General features: G+C 49.5%; 1 protein-coding gene across 6 annotated transcripts in view; it reads left to right on the top strand.

Annotated features, from left to right (window-relative positions):
- Window positions 1-20,505, top strand: part of CBFA2T2 (CBFA2/RUNX1 partner transcriptional co-repressor 2) — a 59,723-nt gene that overhangs the window by 35,652 nt on the left and 3,566 nt on the right. For 2 of the 6 annotated variants that reach the window (XM_059862309.1, XM_059862314.1), the window contains exons 2-10: window positions 6,873-7,025; window positions 10,105-10,346; window positions 11,913-12,002; window positions 12,726-12,907; window positions 13,526-13,779; window positions 14,445-14,530; window positions 15,935-16,130; window positions 18,425-18,496; window positions 19,037-19,227. In XM_059862309.1, coding sequence (XP_059718292.1) covers window positions 6,873-7,025; window positions 10,105-10,346; window positions 11,913-12,002; window positions 12,726-12,907; window positions 13,526-13,779; window positions 14,445-14,530; window positions 15,935-16,130; window positions 18,425-18,496; window positions 19,037-19,227 — 1,466 coding nt within the window. The remainder of the gene's footprint in view (window positions 1-6,872; window positions 7,026-10,104; window positions 10,347-11,912; window positions 12,003-12,725; window positions 12,908-13,525; window positions 13,780-14,444; window positions 14,531-15,934; window positions 16,131-18,424; window positions 18,497-19,036; window positions 19,228-20,505) is intronic. The other 4 variants (XM_059862313.1, XM_059862312.1, XM_059862311.1 and 1 more) reach the window with 4 other exon arrangements.

The following is a 20,505-nucleotide window of genomic DNA, read 5'->3' as shown; positions in this document are numbered from 1 at the left end:
GGTTTGGTCCTGGCCTGAGTCCGTGGCCCCAGAGGAAGGCAGAGCTCAGGAGGCAGGAGTGCCCTGCAGGCAGGTTTGTGCTGCTGGGTCTGACATGGCCATGGCACAGGCAGAGCTGGAGCTGCCGCCGCCTTGTCTGCCTGGGAACTGCCCCAAACCCAACCTGTGCTACTGCTGAGTTCCTAGAGCCAGGCACATTAATAGGATTTTATAAAAATCACTGAAGGGCAAGATGGATAAAGATCTGCAGTCTGCCTTCAGGAATAAATTATTAATCTTATTTCCCTTATTAACTGCTTTCTGGACTGCTTGTGAACGATAACATACTTTGCTCTTTCAAGTTCTTCTATCTGAGTTTCACATTGAATTGAGATTTAAAGTGAAACAGCTGTGTGTGGGAGAGGACTAGATGGCAATGGAGATACACGCGTTTATTTTTGATTTATAAAATGCCTATCCCAGGCTCAGCAGCTCCCTCCTGTGTGATGCAAGGCTCTCCTGAGAGGTGCTGAGCCCTCTCCACTCCCACAGCATCTTACAGCTCAGGAGCTGGGATGTGCCATAAACCCGAGCTAAACGGGGTAAAAATAGGCTGATCACATTGAGTGGGGGAAATATCTGTACAGGGACATGAGTTACCCACTGGCACTGCTGCTGTAGTAGCATCTTGGCCAACTCCATGGTGTGGAGGGAGGAGGATGGACAGGGACCTCGTGTGACCAGCCCTTGCTGGTGACCTGGTTATGCCACGCACTCGTGTCCCCCAGTGCTGGTTGTAAATCACCTTTTGTTGACTCAAGCAAAGAAAGACCTCTAAAAACCACCCCACAAGCAAATAAATGTCAATATTTGTAGAGAGAAGTCATCTTGACTACAGACCTCCCAGTGTCTCACTCTCCTCCAAACTGGGACAGACCCAACCATCCTTTTTTTCTGAAAGCTGCTGCATAGGCTGCCTTGTTCCTGATGCTTATCTTCCCCCTCCATCGCTTTTTGATGCAGTAATGCTGCAAAAAGATAAAATATTACTTCTCCCTTGACGATGTGATTGGAGTTTGAGCTTGGGGGAAGCTGGCTGGAAGCAGGTGAGGGAGGGAATTGCGGCCGAGAAGCGGTAAATGGCATCTTCTGGAAGCCTGAGTAATGATGCTCTTGCTTTGCATGTAGATCACCTCTCATCTGCATGCCTTGGAGAACTGCAAAGGTGCTCTACAGATGGCTTAGAGCCATCAAGGGGAGGGAAAGGCAACCTTGGAGCGGAGGAAAGATGTTAATAAAATTTAAATGTAATTCTTCCCATTTCTCAGTTCCTAAATGTGAAAAATATTAGCTTGGTGGAGACTGAAAACAGATGGTGAGCAGTTGGAGCAGATAAGCATGTTATTCAAAATAAACATTCGCCAAAGCTGGGGAGGTGGCGAACCATATTTCATTTCACCCTATTTACATTATCAGGTCAGGTTACACTGATGCTGCCTCTCGTCTGCATTCAGATGATCAACAGGGACCCCGTGACGAGCCAACTGCAGCACATCCTCCTCACTGGGGACGTCAGGGCTGCCGTGGCTGGGCTGGGGCAGTCCCTGGCCTGCCCTCCAGCATGAGACATGGAGCTTCTTGCAGAGTTAGAGAATAGTTTGGGTCAGAGGGGGCTGTTAAAGGTCTGTCCCTCCTTCTTTTCCCTCTTTCCAGTGGCCTCTCTATCCATTTAGCCATGTTTGGCATTGCTCTATCTAAATCCATATAAACAGTGGGGGAAGAAGTTCCAAGGACTGTTTGTAGGAAAGGCTCATTTTGCTGACTTGTAGGTGGTCTATAATTCCTGCCTCTAGCCTGAGTGCTCACCTGAGGTGGCAGGGCCAGTGGGAAGAGAGGTGTGGCTGAGCTCCTTGCCCTGAGGGATGTTTTGGGATGGGCTGGATCCCCTTTGGGGTGTCTGTTTGTCCACTGGCTCTGGAATAAGAATTTCTCCTGCTGGACTTGACTTTGGCCGTTGTTACTGGGACAGTTCTCCAGTCCCTTGCTCTCAAGAGACAGGTATGAATTTAGGGCTTTTAACTTTTTGGGGTGAGGAGAGGCTTTTTAGGTTATGAATATGTTCTGCATGTTCCAGATGAAAGTTGAAAATATCTGCTTTGATTAAACTTCTTCTTTCTGTCTGAAATCATTACATGCTTTCCCTCCTGAGACTGAACCACTGGGCAAACCCTTGTACACAGCCTTTTACTCAAAAACCACCTTTGTTAATTTACAAGTTTGCAATCTTAGTGATAGACCTTGTCAACAAAGCTTTTGATTTTGAGCCTGTTCTCTGTCCTGCAAGCTGCCAAAGGGAAAAGCAAACCCTTACCTGGGCATAGCTGCTAGTGTTGCAGGGCTGTCTCATGGTTAATGTAGTTTTCTCTTATTTCTTCCAAGATATTTCATGGTTTGACTTCTACAGAAAGCTGGAGAGCTCAAGTCTGGCACCTGGGTTGGTGAGATACAGTTCTGACTCTTTGCAGCTTTTTTACAAATGACAGCTCCAAGATCACTCCTCAGTTCACCCTTCCTCCTTAACTCTCGTGCCATAGAATCAAGGGGAATCCTCCCTGTGCATCAGGAATGTGCTCTCAGGGAGGTGACTGGATTAAATTGTGCCCATGCAGACACTGCAGGGTAAATTCATATAAACCATCCCCATTTCCTGCTCTGTGGCAGTGGCTCTTCCTCTCTTCCCTTGGTCTCAGCAAATCCATGGCTCTGCCAGGGAATCTAGATCAAGGCTTTCTCTTGAGCAGAGTGGAGCACCTCCTGATGCTGCCTTGAATTATATTTTGAGCTTTGGGAAGAGGATGAGACCATTTGTGTTTGTCTGCCTCACTGTCACTCTTCTCCAGTTCCTAATCTTGCTTTTTTGGGGGATGTAACATCCAGTTCTCCTCATGCAATGTTTTTAATTCTTTTTCATCACTTAGTTTATTCTCTAATTGCCAAAGGAATTTAAGGATTAATTTAAATTCCAGTGTAGTTGAGATACTCCCTAACTTGTTGCTGGTTTTTTTTTTCTTCTGCATTTTCCCTTTTCTTCTGCCCACAGGCATGAAGAGATAATAAAGCAGTTTCTTTATACAGTTTTTAGTAAAAGTAAATGCTGAGGTTACCTGTCACAGCAATACTCTTTTTACTAAACACCATAGGTGGAGGACTTCCTTAAAGAAAATAAATAGGATGCGATCTGTCTGGAGCTGGTGTTGCAACTGCCCCTCTGCAACGTGCTGGGAGAGCTGGGAATGCAGGAGTGGGACATCTCTGAGCATCACTTGAGACCCCAGATTTTTTCTTGGTGTCTTGTCTCATTGTCTCACTTAGCTCTTTCTCCTCTCCAGAAAGAAAAATCATCAGCTGCACTTAATCCTGACATATGTTCCTTTTTAATTTGTTACGCCAGGATGGCAACTGGAGCAGCGAAGGAAATCTGCTGCAGACTGACAGCCAGAGCAGAGCCAGATGAACCCGGGGCCTTGCAGCTTGTCAGGGAGGGAGGGCTCCAGGTGTACTCACAGCTCTGGGCCTTTCTGGTTTCTTGCACACCTGGGCTCCTTAAATGGGGCACAGGAATATCTAGGGCAGGAGCACAGGCTGCTCTGTGCTGCAGCTGCCCGTGCCCAGCCGGCAGCGCGAGCGGCTGAGAGCTGTGAAATCCGCGCTGCAAACCCACCACTGCTGGGAGGAGCTGGAATTCCTGCATGGAGCCAGGACTAAACCCGCACCTCATTGGGTTTTGTTTGCTCTGAGTCCTCTTCCCATGGGGAATTCCAGTGTGTCTGAGGCTGGGAAGGCAGCTCTTTCACCCAGTGTCCATGTTGCTGCCGCCTCTGTCCCTGGTCACCTTGGGCAGGTCCTGGTGCAGAGCTGAGCACGTGTCACTGCAAAGTTTGGGCATTTGGCAGCTTGACAGCCAAAGTGTTGTGCCATAAATATGTCTGGCCTGCTCCTGCAGACACTGCTTGAGAAGTAACAGCAGTATTTGTGTTTCTGATCCAGGTGAGGTTTGGAAGGAGGAGTTTTTGAAGGAGAGCAGTGCAATGTTTCCAGTTTGGGCAGTTGTCTTGCTCTGGTGCTCAGAGCATTCAGTCATTGACAACAATTATTCTTGTTAGAGTATCCTCCAAAGTCTGTGATGGCATTTGACTCTTTAGGTGAGTGACACAGCTGAGTGATTCGCACACATTTTGAGGAGCATTTCTGCATCCTCCCTGTGCAAATGGAGGCAGCACTGAAAAGCTGCTCTTGGTGAGCCAGTAAATATTTCTGAGTGGTGGAAGTGAAAGAATGAGACCAGGAAGGCAGCCTTTCTCCAGGGAGAAGCTCGCTGGCTCAGTTTTAGCCCCAGGTCAACTCAAGGCTGATTCATGCCCTTGGTCACAGCCTGGTTTGCTCAGATGATTCTCATTAAATGGACATGTTTAGACTAAAAAAGGAGAGCTTCAGAAAGATGGTTTTTATCTGCATTTATAGATGCCCCAGGTCATTAGCAGGAAGCTTTTAAATTTAACAATCCTGTTTGCTTCTTGTCTGTTGGAGTGGGCTTGGAAAGGAAGGTGTTGGCTTCTTGTGGGCTTCAGTTTTGGTGTCTGACACAGTAGCTGGTTTTATTTTGGGGTTATAAATTCCATGCAAAATTTATCTCCTTCTCTGTAAATTAAGCAAATTAGTTCTGCTTTCTTAATGTGCCCTAGGAAAATTTTAGGAAGGAATGGGAGAAGAGTTAAGGATTTCATGCTCTCCAGAGTATGGCAATATCAGATTGGCCATGTACACCTGGGAAAGAGGGTTTCATGGGAAGAGGGAGAAGAGGAGGAGGCAGGTGGGTGACAGTGGGACCCTGGATGGTCATTGGGCAGCTGACACCGAGTGCTGGAAAGGCACAATTCATGCTGTTTTGATTGAATAATTTGGGTCATTTAGCAGAGTGTCCTTTCTTGCCTGAGTGAGGGAACTCAGACTTTTTGGGGTAGAAATACCCCTAACTCTGTGTACAAAATTTCACTGTTTTGCAGCAGTTGTTTAGAGAGGAAAGAAAGTCATGGTGTTTTCCCTGCTCTTGCTGATGAACTCACCTGCTGGAATAGGTGCCTACATGTATAAATGATGTCGTGTTCCTACATCAATGCATGGTTATTCATCTGAATATCATATTCATGCATGGGAATGACAGGGAGGGTCTGCACATCAGGCTTCAATTGTGTGGAAGCTGGGCCACATGTACAGTAGTTTGCAATATGTGGTTAATGTAGTTATTATAAGTTAAAATTAATAGTAGTTTCCCATAGCTTCAATCTCTCCCCACTTCATGAAAGCAAAGCCTGGAATTTTTTCCTTTTCTTGAAAGCAGGTTTAGATAAATGAAGACACAAATGTTCTGAGTTGTGGGTTTTGTAGCAATTCCAACCCAAGTTATTCCACCTGTACTGACAGGGCAGGAAAACATGGATTTTCAATGTGTATCATCCCTGCTCCCCTTTCCTGCAAACAGCAGAAAGAAATGCTGGGCATAACAAAGTTCATTTGTTACCTCGCTGGCATTCCCCATGACTTGCCATAAGGAAAATAAATGAGGCAGCTCGGTGGCAGAGCAGGTGCTGGGGCTGACAGAGCAGATCCCAGGCAGCAGCACGAGGGCTCAGGTGCCAGTTTGTGTTTTCTCTGCTCTCAAAAGCAGCGTTTTTGTTGTTGGGAGTTGAGAAGTAGCAGGTTTGGGTTGTATTTCAGTGCAGAATTTTACCTATTCAGCGCTCTATGGGAATGCAGCATTTAATTGTTTGCCCGGGCTCAAAAGCTGGGTTTCTTGCAGCTGACAGATATTGGTAAGAGCTGTGGATAACAAATTGCAGGGTAATGGTCCAAAGCCCAGCTTGCATCACTGGAGAGGTGGAAGTTGGGTTGGGCTCCCTCTCAGACTGAGCTGGGGTGCAGCTGGACGTGCTGGAGACCTGGCTGTGTTCCTGGGTGAGACAAGCTGCTCACATCTCGTTAGTGAGTTAATTGAGTGAGGGGAGGGGCAGCTTGAAGAGCAGAGAGTGGGGACCATCATCTCAGAGGGGTGATTTCTTTGGGGTCATGGACACTGGAGATGCTGGCAGTGCATTACAGAGCACCCCTGGACTGGGACTGGCTCCCACGGCAGCTGCGCTTTGGAGATCCTTAGGCTTTGTCTGCTGAGCTGTCTGCATTTTAAAAGCCAAAAATACCCCAAAACACCCCTCTCAAAAAAGCAAAATCATCCCCCTATTACATTAGGATGTTTCTTCCTTTTTGTCTTGTGAAGCTTATCCCAGCCACTGGAGCTGGGAGTGTGGTCACACTCTTTCCCTGTGCTAGGACATCCCTCAAGGCTGCAAGGGAAGCTGCAGTTTGAGCTGGTCATAGATTAGACACCAGAAACTGCACACAGCAGTGGGGCTGTGAATAGCTGATATCAGCTCATCTCTACAACCCCAGGCCCATTCCAGTCACTTCTGGCACAGCCCAAGTCCAGGTTACTGCTTGCATGGCTCCCAGAGGTTGTGATTCCTCTGGAAAGGCTCAGCAAGGTGCGTACCCAAGAGATCTTAAATGGGGGCAAAGCAAATCAACAGAAGCACTTTGAACAGCATCTTTGGGCATGAGGGGTGAGGAGATGGAGTCAGGAGACTGGGATGGTGAGCAGAGCCACCACAGACATGACCCCTGGTGCCTGTCTCCAGTTCTGGGCCCTCCAGAGCAGCGTGGGAGCCTTGCATGACTTCCCCAAGCTCTTATCTTCACCCTTGCAACTGTTCCCGGCGTGCTGGGCGGGGAAGTGCGTGTCAGTGACTGTCACTAAGCCTTGCCACCTTCTCTTGGTACAGTTGCTGGTGAGAAGAGGGTGCCAGTGATGCCCGGATCGCCCGTGGAAGTGAAGATACAGTCCAGGTCCTCTCCTCCCAACATGCCGCCGCTGCCCCCCGTCAACGCCGGCGGCCCCCGGCCCGTGTCCTTCACTCCGACTGCACGTAAGCCCGGTATTGCTGCTTGTCCTGGGCCCAGCTCCAGCCAGCAGGGAAGGCTCTGCTCCTGGAACTCACAGGGATGTCCCAGCCATCAGCCAGGGCACGGCGGGTGATGCTGCCTGGCTGTGCGGGAGGGGGGACCGGGGCTTTCCTGCAGTTCTGTAGTGCATGCAGGACATAAAACAGGCTGTGTAATCCCCCCTCTGCCCCCCTGCCTGCTCCTGCCTTGCTCCTGGTGCTGCCTTGAGTCTTTCTCTTTGCAGGTGCAGCCTTGATTTCCACCATAAACTCCTTAAGAAATTGAATCTTTTATCAGGTCAGCTTCAAGTGAGCCAAGAGCTGGGTTTTCCTCTTTATCTTTTGGAGGAGTTAATTCCCACTCTGCTGTATCTCACTTTGCAGGCAGCATTCCTGCAGCTGAGATTAGAAAGTTTTTCATTTTTTTAATTTCCCAGCCTTGAAAATTCCTTGCTGTCCATCCAGATTCTCTTTTTTCCATCTTCTCTTTATAATCTTTCCTATTAAGCCACAGTCAGTCCTGATCCTGCCCAGCTGTAGCACAGCCTTGCACCCACTTCTTCTAGCTGAGTGTTGCTCAGAGGTGACTCCATGGATGGAAAGGACCTTCATCCTTTTCTTACAGCCCAGAAAGGGTCTTTTTTTTCCTTCTTTAGCCGACATTTAAGCCATTTAATGTCTTTTTAAAAGCATTGTTCCGGAGCAAAGCTGCTTTACTTTGCTGGGCATGGAGTTATCTGACCCCCACATATGGCATGTACGTATTTCCATGCTCTCCTCACCCCTTTTCCCTGCACAGAGTGTTCCCTAGCTGGTTCTGTGTTGCTGTGCTGTCCATGACAGTGTCTGGGCTATCTCAGAGTTCCATGCTGGCACTGGGATTTGGAGATTTCCAGCCCAGCCTCCTGGAGGACACACTGTGATGTGCTGGCAGCAGCACTAATCACTGGGTTATCCCGCCAGACACATTGTCCCCATCTTTATGTGCTCAGGCGTTTTTAATGGCTCTCCTTTTGCTCAGGCAGAAAAAGACCATTAGCAAAGTGACAGAAATTAATTTTTCCAATGAGGATGCTTGGCACGCTGTTAAGGGCCAAGAAGCCTGAATCTGCTGATTGCAGATGACTTAATTGCCTCTTTCCAAGACACGTGAGAGATGTGACCTATGGTGAAGTTCATTCTTGCTTTTTCATTTCTCAGTTGCACCAGAGAGTCTTGGTCACTCAGTGGGGGTGTGACCTGCCCTGGCTTGGGCAGGTGAGGTGGAGCAGTTGGAACAAAGCCATGCCTACCTGTGGATCACTAATACAGGGTTGGAGAAGCAGCAAAACCTTTGACTGTATAGGACCTAAGGCAGAATTTAAGAGTAGCCTTAGATGATGACTTTGTTCCCAGGAATTTTATCACCTTGCTGTCCCCAAACCAGCAGTCCCACTGCTCTGGGTACGCTGCCTCGCTTGCTGCAGCGCTGTGCTCTCACCTGGAAGTCAAGATGCCAGCCCTGCTGTGTGGTCTGTGGTGGAGCAGGTCCTGGTGATGTGCAGGATCAGATAAGTGCCAGCTGCCCTGTGGTGGTGCCGTTGGCAGAGGGTCAGGAGGGCTGAGCCCAGAAACGCAGAGCGCGGTTAGGGGGCCGTGTCTAACGGCATCCCCCGTCCAGCAGCATCCTCTGCTCCCTCCTTGGCAGCCTGTCCCCTGGGACCCCCACAGCCCCAGGGGTGTCTCACAGCCCCTCTTTCTCCTGAGGTATAAATAGAGCCCACTGCTCTCCCCAGGCTTTCATCTGAAAGAATAAGAGGAAGTGAAATAGAGAAGGGGGAAAGCGCCTCAGTTGTGGCCGCCGGAGAGCACGGAGCTGCACAGCCTTTGCTGTTTGAGAGGAGCTTCTCTTGGCAGCCTCACCCTATCTGTAACCCTTTTATAGTGAAATAAAGGCCTTTATGAGTAATCACCAGAAAGGCCTTGCCTTTCACACAGCTCTGGTGTACTCTGTGGAGGTGTACCTCTGGGTACATCCTAATGTCTCTGTTGCTTTGCTGCTTTGGGAGTGTGTGTATGAAAAACAGGAGTTTTTCAGGTTGCTTTGCTTGATAACAAAAGGCATGAGCTCACATTGCCTTTGTACCTCCATCCTCTCAGTGCTGGCCTTCACCTTCATCTCATCATCTGTCTGTGAGGGCTGTCACCCCTTGGTTGGCAGGAACCACCTTTGTTGGTCTCTGTAGCCTTATCTTTCCTTGCATCTTAACTGACTTTGGTTAAGTTTCCCTCCTGTGCTCACCACGAAGGTCCAGGTGTGTGGAGCCTTTCCAGCCTCCGACCCTGGCATGCTCCAGAGTGGTTTAACTGTTCAAGTACCTCCTGTCTTCTCTGAAAAACCTCTCACTGGGTTCATCAGGATTTGGTATGATCCTCGTGAAGCTGCAGCAGAAATTTTGGCATCTTTTCTCACAAGTTTCTGCTCCTCCCACAGGCAAGGGGCAGCTCTGCCAGGTGGTTTCAGGGCCTCTCTGAACACCATCACTTGAAATGGCTTTTATACCTTGTGGCCCCCTTGTCAGCGCTTAAATCATAAGGGATTCAGGGCTGGATTTTTAAGGATAACCCCTGTGGATCAGCTATGACTCTATTTCCAGTGATGTGCTTTTCACTCTGAAATTCTGGGTTTATACCAAGCTGGGGCCTCAGTGCACAGCTGCTCATCAGACAGGGCTCGACATTGCACAACCACAGCATGGGGATGTCAACAATTTATCCTAATCCCTTGCTGAGTTCCCAAACTTCCAGCCCTTCAGTCTGTTTCAACATGCTCACCACTTACAGGAGGCGAAGCTGCAGATGGGACCAGGTTGGAAAAAAACAACTGTGTTTATGAAACTCCCTGTAAATCCCCAGGGAGGGATGGCAGGCACAGGGCAGGCTCTGCCAGCCCTCCTTGGGTGAGGTGGAGCCACCTGAGCTGCCCCTCAGCAGCAGCAACAACCTCCTGGCTGGAGGATGGATCCACTTCAGCACCAGGGCACAGGGATGTGCCCACCTGGTGCTCAGCATGGCTTCTGTCTCCCCTTTGCAGTGCCCAACGGAATAAACCATTCCCCCCCCACCCTGAACGGGGCCCCATCCCCACCCCAGAGGTTCAGCAACGGCCCTTCCTCATCCTCCTCCTCCTCACTGACCAACCAGCAGCTCCCAGCCACGTGTGGGGCCCGGCAGCTGAGCAAGCTGAAGCGTTTCCTCACCACCCTGCAGCAGTTTGGCAATGACATCTCACCAGAGATCGGGGAGAAGGTCCGGACCCTCGTTCTGGCACTCGTGGTAAGTCCTGCACCATCCCAGGCTGGCTTTTCCCAGGTCCTGGCACACAGTGTTGTCTGCATCTTTGCTGAGCTAGACTCTTGTGTTTGTGCTTCCTGAGGGAATGAATGATTTATTTTCTCTTTGCTGTGTTTCAAAAAGCTGTTGGTCCAGTGGCTTAGGCACGAGATTGCGTACAGCTAAACTTAAGGAAAGCTGGAAGGAATTGGACAAAGCTTTTATGTAAATCATGGAATCACAGAATGGTTTGATTTGAGACCTTAAAGATCCTCTCATTCCTAACCCCTGCCATGAGAACAGCCTTCAAACCCAAATGAACAGGTCTTGCTGCAGAATTGTATCTAGCATTTGCATTTGTACAGAATAACTGGGAGAAATGCTGTCCAGTGCCTTAGACATGATAGTGCACATGCTTTACAAAGGCATGGAGTGACAGGACAAGAGGGAATGGCTTTAAACTGAAAAAGAGGAGGTTTGGATTGCATGTTAGGAAGAAATTCTTCCCTGTGAGGGTGCTGAATAGAGTGCTGAATAGAGTGCCCAGAGCAGCTGTGGCTGCCCCTGGATCCCTGGAAGTGTCTAAGGCCACATTGAACAGGGCTTGGAGCACCCTGGGATAGGGGAAGGTGTCCCTGCCCATGGCAGGGGTGGAATGAGATGGCCTTTAAAGATGTTTCCAACCCAGACCATTCTGTGACCTTGGACTGAGGCCCTGGAGCCCGGGGCAGCTGTGGTGCCATGGGGCTCCTGCACTGATCTCTGCTTTTTTGCACTGATCTCTGCTTTTTCTTTTGAGGCTCAGCAGGCACTGAAGGGAGCTAGATTGCAGCAGCCTGGAGCATTTCTGCTTCCAAGGCAAACCTGAGTCTGTCCATGTCCTCTGGGTCACGCCCAGGGCTTAAGCACTGGATGTAAAATGCTGCTGCTGCATTCATATAGCATATTTCATTCCATGGAAATGGAATGTACCTTAGCCTACCCTTTTGGGGAGGGAAGGAGAAGCTGTCCAGGTCCCTTTGGCTGTTGTTCTCACCCCAGATCATGCTTATTGCTGCAGGGGCAAATTTTGTGTATGCAGATTATCAAATGCTGCAGTCCCAGGCATTCCTCAGCCTGAGCAGCCCCAGGGGAGGCAAGGCTGGACCAGGAGAGGACTACAGTGAACAGAATGCTGCTGAGACTCCGTGGATAGGTTAGATGAGGAGAACTGAAGGGGAGGAAGGTGTGCAGTTCTGAGCAGCTGGGATCAAAGTCTGACTCTCCACAGCCTGTCCCAGCATGCAGTAGATGCCAGCTGGGTCCTGCTGCCCTGGAGTCAGCCTCTGCCTCCCACTCTGGAGCTGGGGGAGTGCTGAGCCAGGCAGTTCCCACCCCTCTCCTAGTGCAGCATTCATGCTCTGCTGGCCTGAGCCTTGCTGGCTGCATCCAGCAGGATCCAATGCAAACACTGTCAGTCCTGGAGCAGCAGATGCTGTCTCCCTCCCAGTTCTGTTCATTTGGAGCCATTTCCCACATGCCTAAAAATAAGAACAAATTGCCATTTCATTTCTTAATTTCTTTTCTCAGAACTCAACGGTGACAATCGAGGAATTTCACTGCAAGCTGCAAGAGGCGACCAACTTCCCCCTGCGGCCATTTGTGATCCCCTTCCTGAAGGTGACAGGGAGCTGCTGGGGCTTGCTGACACTCTGTGTGCCTGCCTGTGCCTCTTGGCACTGTGACATTGCTGGGAAAGCTCTCCTTGCAAGCACCACAGCAATTCTGCTGGAGCCCAAGACAGACTGCACAGAGCGTAGCGCTGGCCGTGTGGGACTGACTGACGTTGTGCTGTGTGCCACATATGTCTGCTTGTGTGCTGGTGATAAAGGAGGCAAACCAAGCTCCATGTGGCAGCTTCTGAGCCTATAATCTTATTTGCAAATGTTCAGATCTAGAATGTTTGAAGTGCTGGCACACAGAGTTTGTCTGGGATGGTTAAATCACAGAATCACAGGATGGTTTGGGTTGGAAGGGACATTAAAGCTCATCTCATTCCAGCCCCCTGCTATATGCAGGGACACCTTCCACCAGACCTGGTAGCTCCAAGCCTTGTCCAACCTTGCCTTGAGCACTTCCAGGGATGGGGATTCTCCAGCGCCTCTAGGTAACTAGATGCTGGAAGCACACAGTGCTTCCTGTAACACCTGGATTTTGGGTCCACCAACATCAGGCTCCTGGGAAAATTGAGGTAAATCTGACAGTGCAGACACCAGGAGCTGGGGGATCCTGAGTGGGGGTCATGGGTCACAGGTGTTACTGCTCTGAGCTATTAATGAAAGCCAAACCTTTTGGAACAGCTGGAAAGCCCTGCTGTAATCCAGCCCTGTGCTTGTTTTCCAGGCCAACCTCCCTCTGCTGCAGCGGGAGCTGCTGCACTGTGCCCGCGCTGCCAAGCAAACGCCCTCCCAGTACCTGGCACAGCACGAGCACATCCTGCTCAACACCAACACCACGTCTCCTGCTGACTCCTCCGAGCTGCTCATCGAGGTCAATGGCAATGGCAAGAGACACAGTCCAGACAGGTGACTAACAGCTTTTGTCACTCTGCTCGGTTGCTGAAGTCGTGACTTTTGTTTTATATTTGCTGCTGACAAAGCTTTAAGCAGCATCCAGGATTTTATCACACCCAACAACAATTCTTTTCTAAGACTTCAATGACTGCTCCTAGTGCACTATGAATTCAGGCTGGGTTCCTCTTTCAGGCTGTGTGTCCCAGAGGGACTTTTGGGTAGCACTGAAAAGCCCGAGCCAGAGAGCTGAGCAGTTTCCCACCCGCAAGGCAAGGAGCGGAGGCATTGGCAGGGCTGGGAAGGATGCGCTTCATTTTCACCATGTTTTATTCCAAGATAAAAGTTGTTATGCAATTATGTGGAGCATGCCTCAAATTTATAAAAACTGTGAAATTTTAATTTGGTCATGCTCAGAGAGATGAATCACAACACTCAGGCATCCTGAACCCTTTTCTTTGACGGGGTCACTTTGTGCATCGCCTCACAAATTGAGTGCATTTGTTTGAGCTCTCTGCATTTACCCCGTGGTAAAATCCTTGCTGCCCAAACCCTGCTGATTCCAAATCTGCATCTTTCTGAGTACATGTATGGGATGCTAAGGAATGCCTGTCTCTGCTGGTGTGATTGCAGGAGGGAAGACAGCAGCTTTGAGAGAGAGCCACTGCCGACAGAGCCTCCGGCCAAGCGGGTTTGCACCATCAGCCCCGCGCCCCGGCACAGCCCTGCCCTCTCCATCCCCCTGATGAACCCCAGTGGGCAGTTCCACCCCACCCCACCACCCCTTCAGCACTACACCTTGGAAGATATTGCCACCTCCCACCTCTACAGGGACCCCAGCAAGATGTTGGAGCACAGAGAGATCCGGGACAGGCACGGCGGGCTTGGTGAGAGCCTGAGGGTTCCTGGTTGAGCTTTGGTGTTGGCCTTTGCTTGGCCCCTCGTACCCAAAGATGGGTGATCCTGGGCATGTCCTCACAGCTGAGTCTTTGCAGGGAGTTCAGAGGAAAAAGCTCCCCTTGGGAAGCTGCAAACAGGAGGATTGAGAGTTTGTATTTCACTGTATGAAGGCTGGAGTCACTGAGGGTAAGGAGGAAGGACTTTATGTGTGAGTTGAGTATAGCCAACCCAGCAGGCAGGAAGAGAGGGCAGGGAGATAGAAATTAACTTTTCCAAGATCTCCAAAGCAGGAGAGTAGGGATTGACCCCCTGCCCTGTTTCTCCAAGGGATGTGTCGGAGGTACACAATGTTTTTCCAACACAACAGCCTGAATCTCAGGCTCTGAGCTGCTGTGGGTTTATAACAGGAGAACCAGCTCCACAAGCAGGTCAGAGCTGGAGCCACAAGTGGATTGTAGCACTTCCCAGACAGTAAAGCAGACAGGGATAAAAAAGCACCAGCATGGAATTACCCCTGTAGAGAGGCCACCTGGAGATGCGTTTTAAAATCCCAGCTATGTGAAGCTGGAAACAGAGCTCTTGATTCTTGTTTTGGGGCCACTTCTCTCTCCACTGGTCCATCTGATCCCTCTGTGGCTGTGTTTTGTTGCAGGGTTGAATGGAGGCTACCAGGACGAGCTGGTGGATCACCGCCTGACAGAAAGGGAGTGGGCGGATGAGTGGAAGCATCTCGATCACGTAAGGAGCTGCAGGGGCTGTGGGAAGCTCTGTGGGAAGCAGCAACCCAGTGTTCCACCTGCTCCAGTTGGTGATTTCCTTGTTGATACCATATCCAGGCTCTCCTGGTGCCTGGTGGAGGAACAAGCCACCACAAGCAGGTGGATGGTGGGGAGGGATGAGAGGAGCTGTAGCACTTTCCTGGCAGGTTTCCTCTGCCCATGGTCAGTGGAAAATAAAATTGATGTGGATGAAGTGTCTGGAGCTGGGGAGCTTCTGCAGAGCATGGCCAGGTGTTGCCATGGCTGGCTGAGACACCAACCCCAGCTTTATCCCCACTGGGATCTTTTCTGCCCCAGCCCTGGCCAGCACAAGTGCACAGATGCACTAAGTGCAGTCAGGATATGGACTTACAAAATGAGTAAACCTATCATTACTGTATTTTAAGACTTCTTTTCCCTGAGGTGCCAGCCTTTTATGGACCAAAAAAAGCACCAACAGCAAGACCTGGTGCTTCTGGCAGATTTTATGCTGAGCTTTTTCCTTCTGAGCAAGGCAGCTCCTCCAGGGCACTTCACTGCTGTTTGTGTCAAAGAGATGGGATTAAAATTCAGCTTTGATCATAAATGCAGAGAGACCTCACGCTTTAAAGCTAATGGGTTTTTTTGAGGGAATGGTGTTGGGTTGGAGCAGAGGCTCAGTAGTTGAATATTTGGAGTTAGACTGTGATTCTGGAGAACTGACACCAGCATAACCAACCCTAATCCTGTAGGAAAGTGGTGGGGTTTTCCTCTCCACTTTAAGGAGCATGTCTTGGAGGTGCTGAGCTACCTCTTGTGGTGACCCTACCTAGTGCTGTATCCTTGGGCATGACACCATCCAAATCCTGGAAAACCACCTTGCTCCTGCCTCATCTGCCTGGGATGGTCCCTCCACAGTGAAACCTGTGATGACTGAAATATGATTCTCTTCAAGCTAGGTCTCATAAACTCTTGGAGATTTATTTCACACCCAAGATAGCTCAGCTACCTTAGAAGGCATAAAATCAGCAGGATGGCTTCTGTGGCAGTGTTGGAAACAAAAAGGTTTTAATAAAAGGCAAAACAAAACTCTTTACAGAGAAAAACTGATCCAGGTGCAAGAGGCCCTCCTGCCCCTGGTAGAACACCTCACAAAAGCAATTAGTTTCTTTGTTCTCTTCTTTATCTAGTAAATTGCCCAGGTGGAACTTTTTGGCTCCTATCCAATTAGCTATCCTTAAGTTTGAGGTGAAGTCCCCCAGGTCCTATGAGATGCCTTTTCCGCCTCATCGAGGAGAGAAACTTGTGGGCTGATTTCCTTTTTGAGGGCACAGAAGATAGCTTTGTCACGCCATTAGAAGAGACACATTCCTATAACGACTGAGACCTTTCCCCCGCTCTGCAGGCCCTGAACTGCATCATGGAGATGGTGGAGAAGACACGGCGCTCCATGGCGGTGCTGCGGCGCTGCCAGGAGGCCGACAGGGAGGAGCTCAACTACTGGAAGCGGCGCTGCTCCGAGACGGCCGAGCCGCGCAAGGCGGGCACCGAGCTGCTCAGCCGCCAGCACAGCCCCGCCAGCGCCGACTCCGCGGGCAGCGGTGAGCGGGCACGGCCCCGCGGGCAGGGAGGGATGGTCCTGCCTGCCAGTCATGGGATGCGTTTGGTTAAGCACTGCTGTGGGTGGGACAAACTGTGTTTGGCCTCGCTCGAAGTGCCTGGGTGACATTTGGCTGTCTCTGGGATGAGCTGGGTGGTCTCTGTGACACCTGGAGCCACAGAGGTGTCACTACACGAGCCATGTGTCCCTCTGCTGACACAGAGCTCTGCAGGATGAAGCTTCTCCCTTGATGGAGAATCCATGGCAGGGTGGGACCCATGGGTGTGGCATTCACATTCTCTGGAAAATCCCTTCACCCAGGGTTTTTCCTCCTGGGAAGCTGAGGAGCCTCAGAGAAAAGGAAAACAATTCTGATCTCATTTGCTTCTCCTGTGCTGTGCTCACATGTGCAATGTGTTTGGAGATTGTTCACCCACAGGTGATTGTTCCATTGCATTCTGTGTGAGTTGTTTTCACTCTTTGGCCAGTCAGGGCCAAGCTGTGTCAGGACTCTGGAGAGAGTCACCAGTTTTCATTGTTATCTTTTTAGCATTTAATAAGTATCCTTTCTCTATTCTTTAGTATAGTATAGTATTTTTTAATATATATAGTATCATAAACTAATAAATGAGCCTTCTGAGCACATGGAGTCAGATTCACCATTCCTGCCTTCATCAGGGCACCTCCCAACAAATACAATAACAGCCTGGTCAGAGAGAGAGAAAGCTGGATAAGTTTTCCCATGAATCGGCCTGGGAAGCTTTAGGGAGCTGGAGATAAATAATGATAGTCAAATACTAAAACAATCTGCAGGTGGTGTTTTTGAACAATCTGTTTTGCTGTTTTTCTCATAAGATTGTTTACAAATGGGTGTCTTGTTAATTAGGCAATCATGTGAAATGTATTGATTAAATGACCAATCAGGTGCACCTGTAGCAAACTAAGGTATAAAAGAAGAGAGGATCAAATAAACAGGGCTTTTGCCATTTTGCCTTCTGAAAAAAAGAACCAACCAAAAAAAACCCAAAACAAACAAACAAAAAAAACACCCCAGGCTGTCACATCCACACAGTGCTTAAGTATTTTTCTCAAGTATTTGAAGAGAGGTGACACAGGAAGCAGTTTTTGTCATGTCTAAAGGCACCTTTGCTCATGCTTTCCTTGTCACTGCTGGCCAAAGCTGGTCCAAAGCTGGGGGTGAAAAGGCAGGGAAGAGGTGTTAGTCTCTACCACTCTCCCCCTTCCAGTCCCTCTTGCCTGAAGGATTTTAAATGTTGTGTTCTATTTATTCTAAAAATACCAAAGGCTTTGGTAAGTGTAATAGCTACCTGTGGTACTAATTCTATTTTTGTATCATGAGTCAACTTTATCAAAGCTGACTGGTTTCCCCATCCAGTATGCAGGGGTTTGACCCTGTAGAAAAAACAAGTGTAAAATGCTGATTTATTTCAATGTAATTCAGATTTCCATTCAAACCAACCCACTGCAATTCAAGCTGTGGGGAAAAAATCCTCTGATTATTCAGTAATAAAAATGGATTTCTTCTAGCAAGAATAAATGCCAATTTTATGCATATTCTGCTTGTTTGTATACAAAATATAGAGTGAATCCTTCTGCAAGAAATCCAAGTGCCCCTGGCTCCAGTTGCAACCAAGCCTGAGGAGCAGTGGGTGTATGTGACAGCCTGGGGGGCACAGCCAGCTTTTAGCCCTTCTATATTTAAGTATATCATGACTAATACACTTCCAGCCCCATGCTGTTAAAGGTGATATAATTAAAAATTTTTATATAAATTTGGAAAGCTGTTGCTTTCTCCCCTTGTGGGACCTAGTGATAATTTTCAAGCTCTATTGCTCTTGTGAGAAGGTTCAGTTAAGCATCAAGCAGCATCTCCAGGTGTCTTGGAGGACAGTTTGTCCATCAGTTCAAGCCTTTGAATTGCCCTGGGATTGGGAAGTGCTATGCTTAATGTAAGCTGCTGGTGTACAGATTGATGCTCACAGCCTGTGGACAGTGCAGAAGTTAGATAACATACATTTATAAGCATTGCCTGTTGTTTTTGAGTACCAGGAGACAGGTTATACAGTGTCATAAATTATGCAAGGTGCTAATTAAATGTTGTAATTTATCATCTGAGTGTCTGAGGAGTGGCTTTAACCGTAGCAATCTTCTGCTTGGAGTTTTAGCTGGTTAATCCTTCCCTGCCCCGTGATGTCCTGAGGTACCACTGGGCACGTGAGTGGCAGCTGGGTGGGATAAGGCTTTGCCAACCTTTCCCTGTGTCCCTTCCTCCAGCAGATTCCCTGAGGGAGTTCAGCAGCAGGTCGGGGACGGGCTATGTCACGGAGGAGATTTGGAAAAAAGCCGGTGAGTGTTCGCGGTGAGCGCGGCCGGGATCCCGCCAGATCGCCGGGGTAAACACAAAACACACATGCTGAGGGTTTGTTGTGCAGAAACAGCAGGAACCCAGCTGTAGCAATGCCCCAGGATGAGCACATCTGGTTGCCATCATCCTCACCCTGGCTTTCTCAAAGGGCTCTGCTCCTCTGTGATGCCATGGGGATCCCATGGCTGTCATGGAGGAGATTTGGAAAAAAGCCCGTGAGTGTTCGCGGTGAGCACGGCCGGGATCCCTCTGGATCACCAGGCTAAACACAAAACTGGGGGTTTGCTGTGCAGAAACAGCAGGAGCCCAGCTGCAGCAATGCCCCAGGATGAGCACATCTGGCTGCCATCATCATTACCCTGGCTCTGCTCCTCTGTGATGCCACGGGGATCCTATGGCGCTGAGCCTGGCCTCGCCACTCATTGGATGCTGGTGCTGGGAACACACATCTGGAGGTGTGTTTCTCTGGGAGGCTCCCCTCGCTGCCAGGGTGGGTGGGTGAGGCTGCTCTTTCCTTCCAGAAGAAGCTGTGAACGAGGTGAAGCGGCAGGCCATGTCGGAGGTGCAGAAGGCGGTGGCCGAGGCGGAGCAGAAGGCCTTTGAGATGATCGCGTCGGAGCGGGCGCGCATGGAGCAGACCATCGCCGACGCCAAGCGCCAGGCCACCGAGGATGCCTTCCTCGTCATCAACGAGCAGGAGGAGTCCACCGAGGTGAGCTGCCAGGGAATGGCCTGGCAAGGGCTTGCTAAGGCTGCAGTCTCCAGCTCAAACCTGCAGGTCCCCTCCACCTTTTCACAGGATCATAGATCACACCTTGCGTTGGGTTGGAAGACACCTCAAAGATCGTCTCATTCCAAGCCCCTGCCATGAGCAGGGACACCTGCCACTAGACCAGGGTGCTCCAAACTCCAGTCTTCAACACCTTTTCCTTTTAGAAGTGTCTCTCCAATTAATAACTAAACAATGCACCAATATAATCAAAAATCCTTTTTAGGTTTTGCTGGCAGGGAATCAGCCTGAGCAATGTCTGTGGACACGTGTGTGTGCAACCACTGGGCACCCTGAGCTGGACTCAGTGTAATGACCAGCGATTTTGTGGTATTGAAAGAGATGTAGAAGCAAAGAGAAAAGGATGCTGGTGCATGCAGCAGTTTAGCTCAGAAATTATGGTGGAGTACTTGATCTTTGCAGGAAAGAAGCTGCTATTTGTGGGCTTGAAAATAGGGCAGGGCAGAAGCTGGGCTGCAGGAAAAGCCCTTGCACATTCCTGGTGGTCTGTGCCACACTTGCATGTTGGATAAGAAGGGATGGATCTTGGTTTGTCATAGCCAGTGCCAGTGCTGAATGGGTGCCTCAGAGAATCTCTTTCTACTCTTCAATCATCAATCACCCTCCCTGTTGCTTAACAGGAAGTTCACTTGGTAGAGCTTTTGAGATTTTGGGCAAGGGGAATTACATGGCTCGTTCCTGCACCACCACATCCCATCCATGTGGGCTTTGCTCCCTATTTTAATTTCTCTACATGTACAAGAGCAAAGGGTTTGTGTCTGCTGAGTAGAAATCTGATGGGACCGTGCTGTTCATGTCTGCTGGGATGTGGGGACAGCAGGTCCAAACCTGGTGGGTTTCAGCTCAGCTGGGGCTCGGGAAGTGTGGCCAGAACCATGGAATTACTAGGTGTCATTCCAGAGAATTATGTCCTTGCTGTAATTCCCAGTGAAATTGCTGAGGGTTGAACACACCAGTCGCATGATGGGAGTGGGTGGAACTGCTCAGGAAGCCATGGAAGGAATGAGGCAAGTAGTGATTTCTCCATAGAGGAATAGCCAAGGAGTGTCCTCCTCCTCCAGCTGTGCTGAGGAGCAGTCTGGGACCTTGGGAGCTGCTGAGCACCCCTGTGCAAGCCCTAGAGCCCTTGTCTAAAAGCTGTCCTGTGTTCTGGCACATCTTGTAACCTTTGCAACACAGTTGAAAAACACTTGAAGTGTA

The sequence above is a fragment of the Haemorhous mexicanus genome, chromosome 18, assembly GCF_027477595.1.
Source record: "Haemorhous mexicanus isolate bHaeMex1 chromosome 18, bHaeMex1.pri, whole genome shotgun sequence".
NCBI lineage: Eukaryota > Metazoa > Chordata > Aves > Passeriformes > Fringillidae > Haemorhous > Haemorhous mexicanus.
This window is presented reverse-complemented; position numbering and strand designations above follow the sequence as displayed.